At 45.8% G+C, this 19,679-nt stretch overlaps 1 protein-coding gene across 2 annotated transcripts in view; it reads right to left on the reverse strand.

Moving 5' to 3' along the window:
- Positions 1-19,679, reverse strand: part of gsk3ba (glycogen synthase kinase 3 beta-a) — a 55,542-nt gene that overhangs the window by 10,170 nt on the left and 25,693 nt on the right. For both annotated transcript variants that reach the window (XM_083639492.1, XM_083639493.1), the window contains exons 3-4: positions 14,722-14,805; positions 3,605-3,715 (exon numbers count right to left, since the gene is read on the reverse strand). In XM_083639492.1, the coding sequence (XP_083495618.1) occupies positions 3,605-3,715; positions 14,722-14,805 (195 nt within the window). The remainder of the gene's footprint in view (positions 1-3,604; positions 3,716-14,721; positions 14,806-19,679) is intronic.

Raw genomic sequence — 19,679 nt, forward strand, 5'->3', positions numbered from 1 at the left:
ACTTTTGGTTCCAGTGCAGGTAGTAACAATGGTTCCAGTGCAGGTAGTAACAGTTAGTAACAGGTAGTAACAGGTAGTAACAGGTAGTAACAATGGAACATGTTCTGATATTTTCTAAACCTTACGATTAGACTTTTTTGTGGGGAACATGTTATAATTTAGAGTTAGTTCTATCTAAAGTAATTGCATCGAGCAGTGCTGGTAATGCTCTTGCTGAGTCCACCCCCGGCTTGCAGATCAAATGAATTTGAGGCGAAACAGGGCGTCACCAGGGCCAGCATGGTATAGTTGCATTCTTCGCCATGGTTATAATAGGTATGTACTGTATGCATAGGAAAAATGATTTTTAAATTCCTTGTAAAAATATCTATTTCTTTCTTTTTATTTCTTTAGAATACACATTTGTAAGAGCTTTTGCATCCAATTTTGTCACTTGTCATTTTCTATATTTACATATTTCGGTATAATTCATTTTCTTATCCAACAGAATGTACTGAATGGGCAGGAGACGTTTTTGTTTTATAATTAATTAATTCAGTTCAAACTTAGGGTGTATTCACACCTCTAGATCGTTTGCTTTGTTCCGATTCAGGGGCTTAATTGATACAATGGTTGCATTTGTGCCTTGGTTCGTTTGTGTTCACACAGCCACAAATCAAACGATCCAAATAGTATTGCCAAACTTCCTGGATTGGCCAGCAGACACTCTGATAGGCTTATAGCCTCCCTGGATGGAAAAAATAATTCAGAGATTTTCTATAATGATTATAAGAATGCGTTTTGTTAGACCTACATTAGGCTATGTCGGGCGTGCGCCAGGCGAGGAGAGAATGAAAGAGGGAGGGATCGGGAGATTGCCTATTTAGGCTATCTATTGGGAATTTGGAGATAGAAGATCAAAGACCCTCGCAACATCTGCTATTACTATCACGGAGACTTCAGACGATTAAGCATATGAACACCTGTCCTGTCAGGAATAAAATATTAATAAATAATTTAACAATAGCCTACGGACATTTCGAGGGAGACATGCAATCACTCCGATTGTCTGATTGAACCAGACAATCTTATCACAAAGAAGCTGGCTCTGATTACCACAACTTGTTTTTATTCATTTATGGAGACCAGATAAGTTGATCGAGTTCAAACTGCTGATGTGATGATGTAAAAATCCCCCAGTTTATCCATGCAAACGCTAGTTTCACAATCGCCAAAACAGGATCTGAATGAAGATGTTTTTAAACTATAAAAATGCTTGTTCTTCTGGCCATTACGCACAGCGCAGCTGACTACGGCAGCTGGTTTATCCAAAAATGTGCACCGTTTACTGCAGTTGTGTCTGATCGAGGTCGGATCACGTTCTCACCACAAACGAACCGCAACAGAGTTTGTTTAAAGCGGACCGAGACCACCCTTTCTTGGCAATCTTGGTCCGCTTGTTTTGTCCCGCATCTGAGTGCGATTGCTGTGTTCACACTCCCCTAAACGAACCGCACCAAGGGTGAAAATGCTCTCTGTTTCGGAACAACTGCTCCAAACGAGATAGGTGTGAATACACCCTAACTGAGCAACTAAGCAGTAAGGTCATCCAATTATTTGCCAGAAGAAGAAGAAGAAAAAAATCTCTGTCTCAACAGGAAGAGTGAGCCAAGTCTTATCATCCCATATTTCCATGTGTATTTATAGTGGGGGAGTGTGGTTAAAGGTACAATGAGTGCTGCTCCCTCTCTGTGGGACTGACTAATTGTAGGTGTTGCAATTATTGCCGTGAGATAGGAAAATCATTTGGATTGAACAGACAGGCAATGTGCTGAAAAGGTTTTCTGCCTTCACAGATAGGATTCTCACGTTGACGTCACGTGTCTGGCACAGCCAGGAAGTGTACGGGAAACTGTTTGAAGTGTAACAACTGATCTGTGTGCAGCACGTGCCCACACACACAGTGTAACAACTGATCTGTGTGCAGCACGTGCCCACACAAACAGTGTGGATCAGAGAAGTCACATATAAGGCAATGACTCCAGCAGTCTACAGAGTCAGCAGTGAGTCTTTATCTTAGACATAGATGATCATATTAATCATCACTGACAAGTCCTACATCTGCTCCTGTCTGGTTCCTGCTCTTACATATCGTCGCTGTCGCGGCAGGACCTCGAATCTCCAAAACAGCAACTTTTCAGGAAGTTAAAAAAACCTGTTTGCTCTTAAAATACTGAACCAAATGTTTACTTGATTAATATCTTACCTGGATAAGCTCAAATGATGTTTATATTATCAGTCCGACTTGGAAGCACTCTCTCCCGGCCAGTCAGGCGCTGATGGCCGCCTCCCCTCTGCTATGCAGATGCTACTGTAATTTGTTAATGTTGTGTCAGCTAGCCCTCCTTTCCCTGTTCTCTCCATATAGTCTCCCATACTCCTCTATACTCCCATACTCTTCCATACGCTCTCTCCTCTCCCACATTTCCCATTCTCTCCCCACCTCCTCCCCCCCCTGCTCTCTTCTCCCCCACATACCCCCCCCCCCGCTCCCCCCCCTTCCCCTCTCCTGCTCTCTCCTCTTGCTCCTTCCCCACCTCCTATACCCTCCAACATTTCCCATTCCCTCCCCACCCCATCACTCTCTCACATTCCCCCTGCTCTCCTCCCTTCTCCTGCTCTCTCCTCTGCTCTCTCCTTCATTTCTATATTTTCTATATTTCTCTATCAATTGTTCAAATGTTATCTTTATTTTGTATATTCTTGCTGCCGTTGTGTCAGCTAGAATTAGCTAGACATATTTTCTGTGAAGCCCTCTGAGACATGCTTGTGAATTAGGGCTAAATAAATAAACTTGACTTGACTTGACTTGACATGCACGAGCCCCAAACCCCATGCACGCGCGCAGCAGCAGCGCTCTTAGAGCCTCTCATGGCCGAGGCGGGGGCTTTGGCATGGGGATGAGAACAGTCTGACATAACGTAGCGTTAACGTTACTTTATTCTCGTCAGAAACCACTCCGATTTGCAAGTTTGCAGCCTAGGAATAACTGGAAAACATGTTATTGCTCTATTAACATCAGAGGAAGCCAGGATTAGTCAAAACGATATCAGAAATAGACAGCACGTCTGCCGTGTGACTTTTCCGGGTTTAGTGTCCTGCGTGGGACGGAGGTAGGGGACGAATTTCGAGGTTTGACTGACAGATTGAGGGCGAATGGCATTACGAGATTTACTCACAAGCTCGTTTTAATGCTTTTCCATTGGTTGCATTTGGTAAAAACCACACAGAGACATGAAGGGTGACCAATGGCATTGATTCATGACAAAAAAAAAAAATCTGAAAAAATGGATATTCGGGGTCCTGCCGCGACAGCGACAATATATACCATTATATAACAAACAACTGGCTGGTTGTAAAGAGGCAGTCGACCAGATAGGATATAGAGGCCTGTAGGTGCTCCAGCAGGCAGTGAGCGCACCTGCAGGTTAGTCTAGAAAAGTCAGTGTGATCGCTTGTCGATGGAGCGGGATACACCGGTTCTTACATGTTCTGGAAAAAAAGTTCTGAAAGAACATGGGTCGGAAAAAGACACAAACTAACAGGAGAGTACACACACACCTACCTTGACAAAGACCATGGGCAGGGTCTGCTTGGCTCGGCTGTAGTGTCTGGCCACTCTGTAGACCGTCTCAGGAACATAGTCCAAAACCAAATTCAGATACACCTCATCTTTCTGTTGGACAGAAGGAAACACACAGGTTATATGCATTCCTGTATGCACATTAGGGATTGCATTGCATAGACTCCAACCTGGACACGTCGACTCAGCCTGCCAGAGCTGCTCTGACCATCTTGTGTCTTTTTCACTCATTTCTATACATTTACTTTTTCTAGATTTATTTACCGTAGTAATCAAAGTAGTATGCTACGTTATTTGGCTTATAACTAATATGTGGTTTGGCACGTTCGTTTTACTCGCTATCCTTTTATTGTTGCGAGTGGCAGGGATCAGCTGGGGTGTGTTCAATATGAAAACGGTGTGCACCGTTTTGCTACGGTTTGCAGGTTGAAGTCATGTTTCCTCACATGATTCAATGCACCACCGTTTCCGTTTAAATAAACATTTTGCTATGTGTTGTCCGGGCTGAGCTCGACCCCTATCCTGACAGTGCAGTGGCCCAAGCTCTGCAGAGGAAATACAGGGGATGCAGGAGGGAAGTGATGTTTAAGGAAGAGGAGATATGCAATACAAATACACGGTTTATATCCAGGGTTTAGCCGGCACTGCGCTGCATCTTAAAAGGAGGGGGGAGTCGCTATTCACGTGAACAGATGCAGCTCTGGGACATTAGAGTAAAAAGAAAATGTGTGTGCAGCCCAGACATCAAACTGTTAGCATTAAGTCTCTGTTCATTTTACATCAAACTGTTAACAGTAAGTCTCTCTGTTCATATTACTTGCCCAGAGACACACACAGATATATATACATAGAAAAAATATACATATATATACACATATCAACTGCGCCTGCGCAAAATGAGATGAGAGCCTCTCTCTCTCTCTCTCTCTCTCTCTCTCTCTCTCTCTCTCTCTCTCTCTCTCTCTCTCTCTCTCTCTCTCTCTCTCTCTCTCTCTCTCTCTCTCTCTCTCTCTCTCTCTCTCTCTCTCTCTCTCTCTCTCTCTCTCTCTCTCTCTCTCTCTCTCTCTCTCTCTCTCTCTCTCTCTCTCTCTCTAAGCTGTCTGTGAGCTGATGTCACCGGCGTCTGTCCTGTCCTCGCCGTCTTAACTGGGATCCATTGTATAGGACCCCACACCCCCCCCGGAGGCAGGAAACACGTCCTGCATCATCCCGGCCCCTACACCAACACAGAGGCCGCAGACACTGATGTCATTTCCTCATTTCCTGGTCGGCCGGGGCCAGTGAGTGACGGAGGGCTGGTCTGGGCAAGTACAGATCTGGGGGCATATTGACCCTTAGAGAATGCCCTGAATACCCACCCCTTCCCCATCCCCACCCAGCCCTACATTATTCTAGGACTTCCTCTTCCTTACATGATCTGGAGTGTAAAGGATCGTTCTAAGGATATTCATTTGTTTAGGCTCGTGGAAACATTGTAGTAGAAGACACTTTTCTCAAAAATATTTTATAGCACTTCCCAGTGGGAAATGAACACCTGACCCAGTGTGTGTGTGGCATGTTCCACCCATTAAGCTACACGATGCCACATATAAACCTTTACAATCACTCTCAACAAGGCTCCAACTATCTACAACTAACATCCCAACCAGTCCCAACCCTCTTCCCTGCTGTTCGTCTCTTTTCTACCATGCACCTGTAGTTGGTTTTCCATCCAAAGTTATGGCAAATTTTAATTTAATTTTCAGAAAGTCGGCAAAAGAAAATGCGAAATAATGCGCGTTACCATCCGCTGCTATTATGCGAATTATAGAGCTGTCAATCACCTCGTGTTTGAGGCTGTCTGAGCTGCTGATCAGCAGCTGCTAGACCCTATATACAGCTCTATTAAACACATCTAACATAATTCATTTAAAGTTTCTTGATGATCTACAAGTAGACAAAGGTACCATAAAACGGAATTTGACCTCCTCCAATTACATGTCCCTCATGTAGCCTACTAGGCTAATGCTACTACTGGATAGCTTTATCTTTAGATCAAGACTGGATTGGCCTCATCGCATTGGAAAATACAAACATGGCTTATCTGTCCATTAGCGGAAACCCCTGTTTCACATTCTGATGACAAAATTTACCTTATATGGACCAAGAATCACCGAGAATGTGAGGCACCCCATTGACGTTTGCGCTTGGCTTGCTGCCTTGGTCCTTTGGGGTCCTGCTTGATCCCAACATAGTCGGCCAATAAGGTGCCTGACCAAAAATGAAGCTTAAAATACGTTCACTAGAGAATGTAATTAATATTACTTTTCCTCAATAAATGATACATCATTTCACCCGCCCGCAACCCATCCGCTATTAATTAGAATGTTTATTTTTATGATCCGCGGCCCGCGCATCTCTACTACACGACATGTCATGTTTTGCAGTGATCAAGGCAAACTGTGTGGTTTTTGAATGGAGAGACAACGGAATATCTCTTCATCTGTTTCCACTGCACTTATCGCATTTTTCCTTTTATCGATACACCCGACTTTTCCACCTCCTCCCGATATTTGGAGGCTTTTTGTTTGCGAATTTTGCAGCGTTTCCACTCAGTTTTCTTATGCGCAAATTGAAATTTCACATAAAAACAGGTGGATGGAAACCCGACCCCGAAACACACACACACACACACACACACACACACACACACACACACACACACACACACACACACACACACACACACAGAGTGATTTGTTTATTTGTTTATGAAAAGGATCCTCATTATCTGACGCCTAGATGACAGCTAGTCTTCCTGGGTGATGAGTCTCCATATCCTTTTGCCTGCTCTCCTCCATCTGTTAGCAATGTAAGCACAGGCTGGCCAGCATGCAGACAGAGCTGTCTCCCTGCAGGCCTGTATAGCTCATAAAGAGCTCCCAGGCAGACTGCGTGGTACACTTGTGTCAGCTCAATGGCCTGCTTTGTCCTGACTGCTCTCTCCCTCTCGTGCACAGATGAATAGAAACGCACACAGCAACACACACCAACCAGTACTGCACACAGCAACACGCACACACCAGTACACACACAGCAACACTAGGGGTGTCAAAAATAATCGATTATAAGATGCGATGCGGACGTGCACGATTTTGCATCGATTCACAAATGTCAAAAATCGATTATAAAAATAAATAAATAAATAAATATATATATATATATATATATATTAATAATAATAATAATAATCGAATAAAATAGAATGGAAGTACATGCAGTTGTTTATTTGGATCATAATACAATGCACATCAGTACACACACACAGCAACACGCACACATCAGTACACACACAGCAACACGCACACATCAGTACACACACAGCAACACGCACACACCAGTACACACACAGCAACACGCACACATCAGTACACACACAGCAACACGCACACACCAGTACACACACAGCAACATGCACACACCAGTACACACAGCAACATGCACACACCAGTACACACAGCAACACGCACACACCAGTACATGCACAGCAAGACGCACACACCAGTACACACAGCAACATGCACACACCAGTACACACAGCAACACGCACACACCAGTACACACACAGCAACATGCACACACCAGTACACACACACACACACACAGCAACATGCACACACCAGTACACACACACAGCAACATGCACACACCAGTACACACACACAGCAACATGCACACACCAGTACACACACACACACACAGCAACATGCACACACCAGTACACACACACACACACACACACACACCAGTATGCCAAGAAGCATTTAACAGCTCACATGGACCTCTGACACCTCTCTCTCTCTCTCTCTTTGGCATCACTCCCCCCCCCTCCTTCTGTCACTTGACCCCTGACCCCCCGGCGTCTTCAGCACGTGTCTCATTGATAAGATTGGGATGTGAGCGGAGAGCCTCCTCCACCTCTTGTGCTAGCACCTCCGAGGCTATATTTAGCCTAGCAACAGGGATGACTCACTTCCTGCCTCACTACGAAGCCACTTCCTCGGCTCGCTCCCAGATGGTTAGCCAGGCAGGGAGCTGATTGGTTACTGCCTAATTGGCTGAGAAAGCCGCCTGGCACCTGCACCTTGAGTGACTGGCCTCGACTATCTAACGATAATAATGACCAGATTGGCGACGCCTGCATGTCGAACCATATTGAGCTGGGACTTGGCGGAATGTGTATGCATGTACTCTGTGCATCTGGATTTGTGCAGGTGTAACGGATAGGAGTGTGAGAGTGAGTGTGCGACACGTGTGTACTTCCTGGTTAACCTTCTGCCCCTCAGGGCACTCCCAATCTGCACATTACATAAGTCAGCAGCATTTTACATAATGCATACATGACTTCAGATAATCAGGGGAATTTGCACACCAGTCTGTGTGTGTGCTTTTGTGAAAGCAGGGAAGAACTACAGCGAGAACGTGCAAAGAAATATCTTGACGACACAAACATCTAGGAATAAGTCTATAAATACATGCAGGGGCCACAACATGCTGAAAGAGACATGTATAAGTCTATAAATCAGGGTATATGCAGCAATCCTGAGGTTAAATTCAAGACTTTTTCAAAACCCTTCCAATAAATGTCAAGACCCCATCGCCACTTCGAGCTGTGACCGATTACATCAGTGACACACCTTTAACTAACACTTACTATACATTTTGAGTTTGAGATTGCAAAACTAAACGATGTTAGTTTGCCATAACTTGTATGCACTGTATCAATACAACAGAATTCAGATAGGCCGGGAAGGAATCAAGCTCAAGAGAATAAATTGAGTGACTAACCCAAAGGCAAGGTTTATTTAAACTTAAAAATATATACATGTATAAAGTATATTTATAACAATAACATGCTCGCTCGCTCACTCACACATGCACACAACAGTGTTTCCCTGAGGATCAATCTGGTGCACTGAGAGCTACCCCCAGGTATTTTCACATGATCAAATCTGGCCCCCATTCAAAAAGGTTTGGACACCCTTGCCATATACAGTCTCATATCACAATATTGATATAAAATCGGATATATTGCCCACCCGTAATATTGAGTGCCAGAATCAACCACCCAATGATGCAATTTGCAGAAAAAGTTTAGATTTCATTGATTATCAATCACTGCTTTCAATGTCTTTCTGATATAAATGTTTTATTTTTACAACCAGATCACCCTATTAAATAAACAGCGTCATGACTCAATAACGTTACTTGGCAGAGGGTCGCTCGTACTGAGCACGTCCTCGTCAAACTGACGGTGAAAAATGTTTGCCGTCACAAAATAAAAATCGTTTGACGACTTATTTGAGGGAGTGTAATTATGTTATCGATCACATTTGCTACCTGTTGCTCTTTGAAGTCGCGATGTTTGTCGGCGTTTGGTCAGCTCCCTTCACCAGTTCGCCTCCGCACTTTTAAACATTGTTTACAGACGGGCTATGTAGTGTCCATCCCTGTCAGCAACGTAACGTAACGTAAGCAAAATAACTCCATATTATGTTGTGTTGAAGCAAGCACTGAATGAGTGAAGGAGAGGAGGGGGGGGGGGGGACGACCACGACACACCCACACGGACACACATGCATGTAACGTTACATTATTTATTTTAAAAGCACGCAAATTATTTTTAACTCAGCGTAAATGAACGTCATGAAAATGTTTCTATTCACATCGAAAAAATAACACATTTAAAGGGTCTTGAATTTGAAATCCACTTAAGACTTTTCAATACTTTTCAAGGGTCTTGATTTTCCCTAAATTGAATTCCCAACTTTCAAGACTTTTCAAGACCCCGCGGATACCCTGATAAATACATGCAGGGGCCACAACATGCTGAAAGAGACATGTATAAGTCTATAAATACATGCAGGGGCCACAACATGCTGAAAGAGACATGTATGAGTCTATAAATACATGCAGGGGCCACAACATGCTGTCAGAGACATGTACAAGTCTATAAATACATGCAGGGGCCACAACATGCTGTCAGAGACATGTATAAGTCTATAAATACATGCAGGGGCCACAACATGCTGAAAGAGACATGTATAAGTCTATAAATACATGCAGGGGCCACAACATGCTGAAAGAGACATGTATAAGTCTATAAATACATGCAGGGGCCACAACATGCTGAAAGAGACATGTATGAGTCTATAAATACATGCAGGGGCCACAACATGCTGTCAGAGACATGTACAAGTCTATAAATACATGCAGGGGCCACAACATGCTGTCAGAGACATGTATAAGTCTATAAATACATGCAGGGGCCACAACATGCTGTCAGAGACATGTATAAGTCTATAAATACATGCAGGGGCCACAACATGCTGTCAGAGACATGTATAAGTCTATAAATACATGCAGGGGCCACAACATGCTGTCAGAGACATGTATAAGTCTATAAATACATGCAGGGGCCACAACATGCTGAAAGAGACATGTATGAGTCTATAAATACATGCAGGGGCCACAACATGCTGTCAGAGACATGTACAAGTCTATAAATACATGCAGGGGCCACAACATGCTGTCAGAGACATGTATAAGTCTATAAATACATGCAGGGGCCACAACATGCTGTCAGAGACATGTATAAGTCTATAAATACATGCAGGGGCCACAACATGCTGTCAGAGACATGTATAAGTCTATAAATACATGCAGGGGCCACAACATGCTGTCAGAGACATGTATAAGTCTATAAATACATGCAGGGGCCACAACATGCTGAAAGAGACATGTATAAGTCTATAAATACATGCAGGGGCCACAACATGCTGAAAGAGACATGTATGAGTCTATAAATACATGCAGGGGCCACAACATGCTGAAAGAGACATGTATGAGTCTATAAATACATGCAGGGGCCACAACATGCTGAACGAGACATGTATAAGTCTATAAATACATGCAGGGGCCACAACATGCTGAACGAGACATGTATAAGTCTATGGCCCAATCCCAATTCTTTTCTTAACCCTCAATCTTAACCCTCAAACTCAACCCTCAATCTTAGTAGCCCTCAAAACTAAGTGTTAAGGGCTATCTTGTGACTTTAAAATGGGACAGCCCTTAAAGGCAGATACGTCTTCAGACTGTGGGGGGCAGCAATATGCCAAAGCTCCGGATCCAGTCTGTCAATTCAAAAGAAGAGGAAAAAAGCATCCCTACAAATATTTCCTTGATAATATAGATGTAGAAATTACGATAACCATTGTATTATCTTAAATGTCATTTTATGGATTTCCGTTTTGGAGCCTAACACATTTGTTGTTGCTAACTATCGATAGTCAGTAGCCGTGCTGGTCAAGCCATATTATTATTATTATATTATAACATTGTTAACGTTGTTACGAAATGCCATAATTCTCGGTGGTAATGTCGTTGTTGAGTTGTTTTTATCAAGATACAGCCTACGTGTAATGCAACGCACCACAAAACAAGTGGGGGCTAGAATGACCGTGCTTTCCGACGTCAGGGCTGGCTTGACTGCAGTTAAACACTGCAGTCAAGCCAGCCCTCACGTCGGAAAGCACGGTCATTCTAGCCCCCACTCGTTAGCAACAACAATTGTTGTTAGGATTCCAAAACGGAAATCCATAAAATGACATTAAACTAAGCTAATACAATGGTTATCGTAATTTTTACATCTCTATTAACAAGGAAATACTTAACTTTGTAGGGCTACTTTTTTCCTCCTTTCGCCGCCATCTTCCATCTGAATGGATCTAGCTGATGACACGCAAGGGATTCTGGGATCGCACTCACCGCCAAGTGTGGTCGTGGAAAATCTCAAAACTGAGGGCCGTAGAGCCCTCAAACTCGACCCTTAACTTAACAAAGTGAGAATCGGGACAGCACTAGCACTTCGCGGGAGTGCGCATTTTTGAGACTGAGGGTTAAGATTGAGGGTTAAGATAGGAATTGGGATTGGGCCTATAAATACATGCAGGGGCCACAACATGCTGAAAGAGACATGTATAAGTCTATAAATACATGCAGGGGCCACAACATGCTGAAAGAGACATGTATAAGTCTATAAATACATGCAGGGGCCACAACATGCTGAAAGAGACATGTATAAGTCTATAAATACATGCAGGGGCCACAACATGCTGAAAGAGACATGTATAAGTCTATAAATACATGCAGGGGCCACAACATGCTGAAAGAGACATGTATAAGTCTATAAATACATGCAGGGGCCACAACATGCTGAAAGAGACATGTATAAGTCTATAAATACATGCAGGGGCCACAACATGCTGAAAGAGACATGTATGAGTCTATAAATACATGCAGGGGCCACAACATGCTGAAAGAGACATGTATGAGTCTATAAATACATGCAGGGGCCACAACATGCTGAAAGAGACATGTATGAGTCTATAAATACATGCAGGGGCCACAACATGCTGAAAGAGACATGTATAAGTCTATAAATACATGCAGGGGCCACAACATGCTGTCAGAGACATGTATAAGTCTATAAATACATGCAGCGGCCACAACATGCTGTCAGAGACATGTAAGGCATTGGCACTGGGCACCATGCTGTGTCACAGACTCGTATTCCCTCTCTCTGACTCAGTCCCTTGGCGAAGCTTCTGGCAGCGCAGGTGACAACACACGGCACCCAGCTCATTACCCGCACCCAGAGGTGCGCCTGCCCCTGTCCAGCCACAGCCAGGCGCTAGTTAGTTAGTTACACTTCAAGACACATATGTGTGTCACTTCACGTGAGTGTGAGTGATGGAGTGAGTGAGTGAGCCAAAGCAGGTGCGTGTCTGTGTACGGTGTGTACGTACGCAGACTTTGCAGATTTCGAGGGCTGGCATCTCTGTCATTTAAACCCCGTACACGTGGTCCCTTTGCAAAGATATATTTGACAGAGTGAGGGTCAAACAGCTATTTGTCCACTGCGTGTGGGCCGCTCGCCTTCTGTTTGAGCAGCGCTGTGCAAGCAGTTACAGAGTAACCGCAGTAGCATGGCGTGTGTGCGTCGAGCGCTCCAGAGGCCAGCGGTTACATAAGGCTACCTGTACGCATAGCATGCTAACAGCTACGGTAGCCCGGCTACTACGGTACACACAGCTGACATGACCTCACCTAAACTCTGTCTGTCCGTCTGTCCACCCCTCTCTCTCTCTCTCTCTCTCACACACACACACACACACACACTCTCTCTTTCTTTCTTTCATCCGTCCTTCCATCTGTACACCACCCATCTATCTCTCCGTAACTATTCCTCCTTATTTCTCTCCCTCCATCTCTCTCTCTCTCCACACACAGCTCCTCTCTTCACCTCTGTCTGTTCTGTCACTCTGGGCTCCCAGGGGGGTAGTAAATCCCCATACCAATCACACCATACCAGTCTCTACAATTAGACCAGGGTGAGACAGAGAGAGAGGGGTGGAGGTGGTGAGGAAAGGGATATGGGGCATGAGGTGGAGGTGGTGGTGGGGGTCACCGAGAGGAAGGGAAGGAGGCAGACGGGCGGGGGGGGGGGTGGGGGGGGGTTTGTATAGGGTAAAGGTGAACGCGCAGGAGGAAAAATAGGAGAGGGTTGGTCAAAACAAGACAAATCCTCTGGCGCCGAAAGTCTAGTTGGGGAAAGTGTGTGGTTGTTCCTGTGATAAGTCACCAATCTCAGTGTGTCAGTATACCGAGAATCAGCTGTGACTCTGAGAGGGCGGCCGGCCAGGCGAGGCGAGTGTGGGGTGGGGGTGGAGTGGAGCATTGAGCGTGGAGGGGAGGGGTGACAGACATGTCTATAATTAGCCGACGCCCTCTGGACAGGCTAAAAGAGCCCCACCCACCTCACCCCGCCTCCCAGCCGTGCTCCTCTCCTACCAGCCTTCAGCATTCCCCCTCCTCCGATCCCACGCGGCGTTCCTTATGGTGGGATCATTCCTAACTGCAGAGTCATGGATACGCTCGCGACACGTGTGTGTGTGTGTGTGTGTGTGTGTGTGTGTGTGTGTGTGTGTGTGTGTGTGTGTGTGCCCCTGCATCTGCGCCCGTCTATATTTGACATATACAGTAGACCCTCTGACTATTTGTCAGCTAGTTGAATGACATAGTCCAGCCTTGGAGTCTCCAGGGGGACTTCTGAGGTATGGAGTCAGATAAACACTGTATAAAAGGCCTAACGGGGCTGACAGGCACATGCAGACTATAATAGAAAACATCAAAAGGGGGAAAAACAACAGACTACAATAATGGCAAAAATTTTAATCTCAAAATATTTTAGATTGTGGTTATTAATCATAATCACAATATCTATCAGAGACAAGCTTATTTCAATACAGTTAAGGAATCGTATCCTGCCTATTTTCAACTACAGCAAGTGTTCTAAAGCTGCGTTCACACCGACCTATTAAAGTTTTTCGCTGGCATCGAGTTTACATACAAAGTCAATGCAAACGAGCGATTGAGCGTATATTCGCCCAGGAGAAAAATCGCTGGGCGTCCGAGCGACAGAGACAGAGCAATAGGGAGAAAATTCGCTCGTCGCCCGAGATGAAATATCCCAACTCGAGCGAAATTACGCTGCATCAGTCGCTCGCTGTTCAACGCTGATTGGCTGCCGTGTGAGAGCGAGTCAAGGATCACACTGGCTTGGAACAAACCGCTGGTTTATTGTGTGGCAACAAACCGCATTGACAGCTGATTGACAGGCTGACAGCTGACATGAAGTGAAGTCTGTACTACCGGTATAGAGCTTGCGTTAGAAGCACGCTGATAGGCTTAGCTTGTAAACAACTACGGTGGCTCGTAGTGGACAAATATCATGACATTATTGGGTAACGTTATAGCCCCCAGATGTCCGTCAATTCTTGTGCCTGTTGACCAGCGATTTAAACAGAGCGACAGAGCGATTCCAAAGGGTTGAATCGAGCGACAGAGAGAAAGATAAATATCTCGGTGTGAACACAGCTTAAGTGAAATGCTTCAACATTAACATAATCTATACTTTGCAACATGGGGTATATGTGCATGATTAGTTGTACAGCCCTAAGACAGACAGACAGACAGACAGACAGAAACCAGCTGACCTTATCTCCGCTGGAGTAGAAGAAGTAGCGCAGGCGGACGATGTTGCAGTGGTCCAACTTCCTCATGATCTGCAGCTCACGGTTCTGAACAAACAAGACATGAACGACACGTTACATTGACGTTTGACACATTTGGCTCGTGGTTCCCAAAGTGGGTCTGGGGGCCTTCAGGTGACCCTGAGGGCTTTTCACTGGGTCCCCAACACAATGGGGAATTAGCTTAATTTCACTATTATTTAACAGACTAAAAGTTAGTAGCAGTTAGTGAGTTTCTATTTTGATCATAGGGTCTTCCCACACCTCACCTCACGTGATGTAACAAGTTAGGCAAATCTACACTAAAATCCTAATAACCAACCAGTAACTAGTAACCACTCGAACATCCCTCTACCCTACCTTGCACTGTCATTTCCCAAACACACATGCGCACGCACGCACACACACACACACACACACACACAAAACACCCCTGAGAGCTAAACGTGTGTGTGCACTGTGCACAGTTTGTGAGCAGAACAATACCAATGCGTTATTTGTCTCTATAGACCGTTTCAATTTGACAACATAAACATTGTAAGATGGACCAAAGTTGACTTCCTGTTGCAGTGTTTGCTAATACAATAGCTGGCAGGATTATGTTTGGGTCCAAACTGTTTGGCAACAGAATCCCAGTGAAACAGTCTATAGCATTCTACAGTACATGCTAGGGTTGTTCATTTTGAAAATTTTCCAAAATCGATAATCGGTGAGAATTAACGATCAATTATCGATTATCGATTTTATTAATACTTAGAAAATTTTCAATATTTTCATTTTTTTTTTTTTTTTTTTTTTAACAAAATGAATGCCTATGGCAGAAAATACGAAAGACAACGTGTTCTCCTCAATGAACTCTTTATTTCAATGTGTCTCCTCTTCAACACTGCTGTCCCCGGCGCATGCCGGTGTGAATTTCTCATGTTTAAAACAGTTTTGTTGGCACAAAGGCCCATGCCCAGCCAGAAAACTAGAGACTATATGAAGCTCCACCTCACGTTAGTCGGCTGTGCAATGGAGTGGGGCGAGGAGGAACGAATTCCACCCAAACCTAGTCCAAAAAAAAAAATTTTTTTTTTTTTTTTTTTTTTTTTTTTAATAATTAAAAAATCGATCCAAATGCCACAGGATCGATTCCAATCCTTAACGATCGATTATCGATTTTCGATAATTGATGAACATCCCTAGTACATGCATAACATATGCAGAGAATGCTATGTGTATGTGTGCTTGAAGGTTCTCAGAGGCGGGCAGGAATTCAAGCATTACATAAAGCTTTAACAGCTCCATTACAGTTCCTATTCTCTTCCCTCTGCTTCCCTCCCCCCCTCTTAAGATCCACACTGCTTTGTGTCCACTTGGTCCAAAGTGCTTCTGGAAGGCTCGGAGGGGCCGTGCTGCACTGTACAGAGAGGAGGAGGGGCCGTGCTGCACTGTACAGAGAGGAGGAGGGGCCATGCTGCACTGTACAGAGAGGAGGGGCCGTGATGCACTGTACAGAGAGGAGGAGGGGCCGTGCTGCACTGTACAGAGAGGAGGAGGGGCCGTGCTGCACTGTACAGAGAGGAGGAGGGGCCATGCTGCACTGTACAGAGAGGAGGAGGGGCCATGCTGCACTGTACAGAGAGGAGGAGGGGCCGTGCTGCACTGTACAGAGAGGAGGAGGGGCCGTGCTGCACTGTAAAGAGAGGAGGAGGGGCCGTGCTGCACTGTACAGAGAGGAGGAGGGGCCGTGCTGCACTGTACAGAGAGGAGGGGCCGTGCTGCACTGTACAGAGAGGAGGGGCCGTGCTGCACTGTACAGAGGAGGAGGGGCCGTGCTGCACTGTACAGAGAGGAGGAGGGGCCGTGCTGCACTGTACAGAGAGGAGGGGGGGCCGTGCTGCACTGTACAGAGAGGAGGAGGGGCAGTGCTGCACTGTACAGAGAGGAGGAGGGGCCGTGCTGCACTGTACAGAGAGGAGGAGGGGTCGTGCTGCACTGTACAGAGAGGAGGAGGGGCCATGCTGCACTGTACAGAGAGGAGGAGGGGCCGTGCTGCACTGTACAGAGAGGAGGAGGGGCCGTGCTGCACTGTACAGAGAGGAGGAGGGGCCGTGCTGCACTGTACAGAGAGGAGGAGGGGCCATGCTGCACTGTACAGAGAGGAGGAGGGGCCGTGCTGCACTGTACAGAGAGGAGGAGGGGCCATGCTGCACTGTACAGAGAGGAGGAGGGGCCGTGCTGCACTGTACAGAGAGGAGGGGCCGTGCTGCACTGTACAGAGGAGGAGGGGCCGTGCTGCACTGTACAGAGAGGAGGAGGGGCCATGCTGCACTGTACAGAGAGGAGGAGGGGCCGTGCTGCACTGTACAGAGGAGGAGGGGCCGTGCTGCACTGTACAGAGAGGAGGAGGGGCCGTGCTGCACTGTACAGAGGAGGAGGAGGGGCCGTGCTCCACTGTACAGAGAGGAGGAGGGGCCGTGCTGCACTGTACAGAGGAGGAGGGGCCGTGCTGCACTGTACAGAGGAGGAGGAGGGGCCGTGCTGCACTGTACAGAGAGGAGGAGGGGCCGTGCTGCACTGTACAGAGAGGAGGAGGGGCCGTGCTGCACTGTACAGAGGAGGAGGAGGGGCCGTGCTCCACTGTACAGAGAGGAGGAGGGGCCGTGCTGCACTGTACAGAGGAGGAGGGGCCGTGCTGCACTGTACAGAGGAGGAGGAGGGGCCGTGCTCCACTGTACATTGTGGATGGAAAATGGCCAGGATTCAGAGAACAGAAGTGAAAGCAGCATAAAGCAGGACAAAAGGAAAGATCTGATGATGACAGACTTGTAATAATCTGGCCTTTGTTATAAACATCATGTGCAACTTGACTAAGAGAATATGGGGGTTTGCACCGTTTATTGGTATGGGAGCAACACCTGCATGGAAGGAAGGAACACACACACACACACACACACACACACACACACACACAGGGGTGAAAAGGCTCTGTTTACGTTTACAACCATCCACCGAAAGTACCAAGCAGGCCTGCTTTATTGTACAATCCCAATCCAATTGTTTTCAGCGTGTAGCAACGAGCTAGCATTGTTGATGTTGTTGTTTCACAGCGGCAGAGGCATTTGAGATAGACAGATTTGTCACGGAGGGAGCGGAAAGGAAATCCATAAATGGTCGCAGCAGGTCAGTCAGAGCGGGTCTGCACCAATGACAGAGCTTATACCAGCAGCCTGTGTCCATGCAGCCAGACTCCTCTCCCAGCAGCAAGCGAGACTACTGACTAGCTGATTCATTGTCTAGTTCAGCGGTTCCCAAACCTTTCCAAATCATGGCCCACTTGAAAATCATAAAAATGTTGGCGGCCCACATCCAGCCATTCCCAACCTGTGGGCCCCCGACCCCACGGGTTGGGAATGGGCTCTTTTCACAGCAAACTTTTGAGGTGGCAAAGCAGGAAGTAAAGCAGGTGTAACCACTAACATTAACGAGGGCCCTGGAACGGAATGGAACCGTAAATAATGGTATTGGTTACACCTGCATCACTTCCTGCTTTTACCACCTCAAAACGGTTGCTGTGAAATGGGTCAATGGCTGTTCTAGTTGACAGACTGATTAACTAACGAGTTCACGGACTGACGAAATGACTGGGTAAATAGGCCACTGATATGACTACCAGGCTTTCTGACTCACTAATGTAATTTTAGGCATTTCTGGACCGGAGGAACTTTTTCATAGTTCTAAGAACTATTATTGTGTCCGCACCATAGCAACAGGGAACCATACTAGTCCTTAGAACGCCATTTTGAGGGACTTTTATTTAGCTCCTACTTCAGGGTAGGTACTCCCGGCACAAGAGGAACCTTGAGTGACGTACTTTAAGTGTACATTCATTAGTTCAACTTCTATAAATGCCCCGAAGCTGTAAGTATCATCACGATTATGATAACTTGCTATTTATTTTGCACGCTAACATTAGCTAGCTAATTGTTAGCCAAAGTAGTATCAATCCTCTGTGGACTCTCACTTGCTTTGCTGTCAAGCTACTAGCTAACTGCTGGTCGGGTGTTACGTCACTTCAGCGTTCTCATCGGTGGTGGTCAAAAGCCCTTGAAGGTATGTAGTCATGTAGTTGTCAGGGGAGCTCCCCAGAGGGCAGTTCCTCTCAGGGAGTCCCCACAACTGTGTGGTCCAAAAGCACTTACTGACAGTCTAGACTGAATGACTATAGCTGGCTAAATGATGATGAGATGATTTATGGAATATGGGGGGGGGGGGGGGGTGATCTTGAATGAACAAATACAGTATGTGTTCAAATGTTGTGACACATGCCTTATTATCTGGTGAAATAAGGAATATTTGAAGCCTCTACAGTTCTTCCAATGACTGACTAAATAACTGCCAATTGAAAAATACTAGAAATCAGAACTTGACCATTCTGCTCATTTGGATCAGAGGGTCACAGGTGGGCATCACTTAGTTTTGGGGTGAGTAGACCAATAGTTGACTAGCTGACTGACATTACATTACTAACCATAAATGATTAACTGTCCCAACTAACTGACTGACTGCATGATTGCCTACCTGACCTGCTGAGTGCCTGGTTTGGTAGTTGACTAACTGACTGACCTGCTGAGTGCTTGGTTTGGTAGTTGACTAACTGACTGACCTGCTGAGTGCCTGGTTTGGTAGTTGACTAACTGACTGACCTGCTGAGTGCTTGGTTTGGTAGTTGACTAACTGACTGACCTGCTGAGTGCTTGGTTTGGTAGTTGACTAACTGACTGACCTGCTGAGTGCTTGGTTTGGTAGTTGACTAACTGACTGACCTGCTGAGTGCCTGGTTTGGTAGTTGACTAACTGACTGACCTGCTGAGTGCTTGGTTTGGTAGTTGACTAACTGACTGAACTGCTGAGTGCCTGGTTTGGTAGTTGACTAA

The sequence above is a fragment of the Poromitra crassiceps genome (assembly GCF_964638095.1).
Source record: "Poromitra crassiceps genome assembly, chromosome: 6".
Lineage (NCBI taxonomy): Eukaryota > Metazoa > Chordata > Actinopteri > Beryciformes > Melamphaidae > Poromitra > Poromitra crassiceps.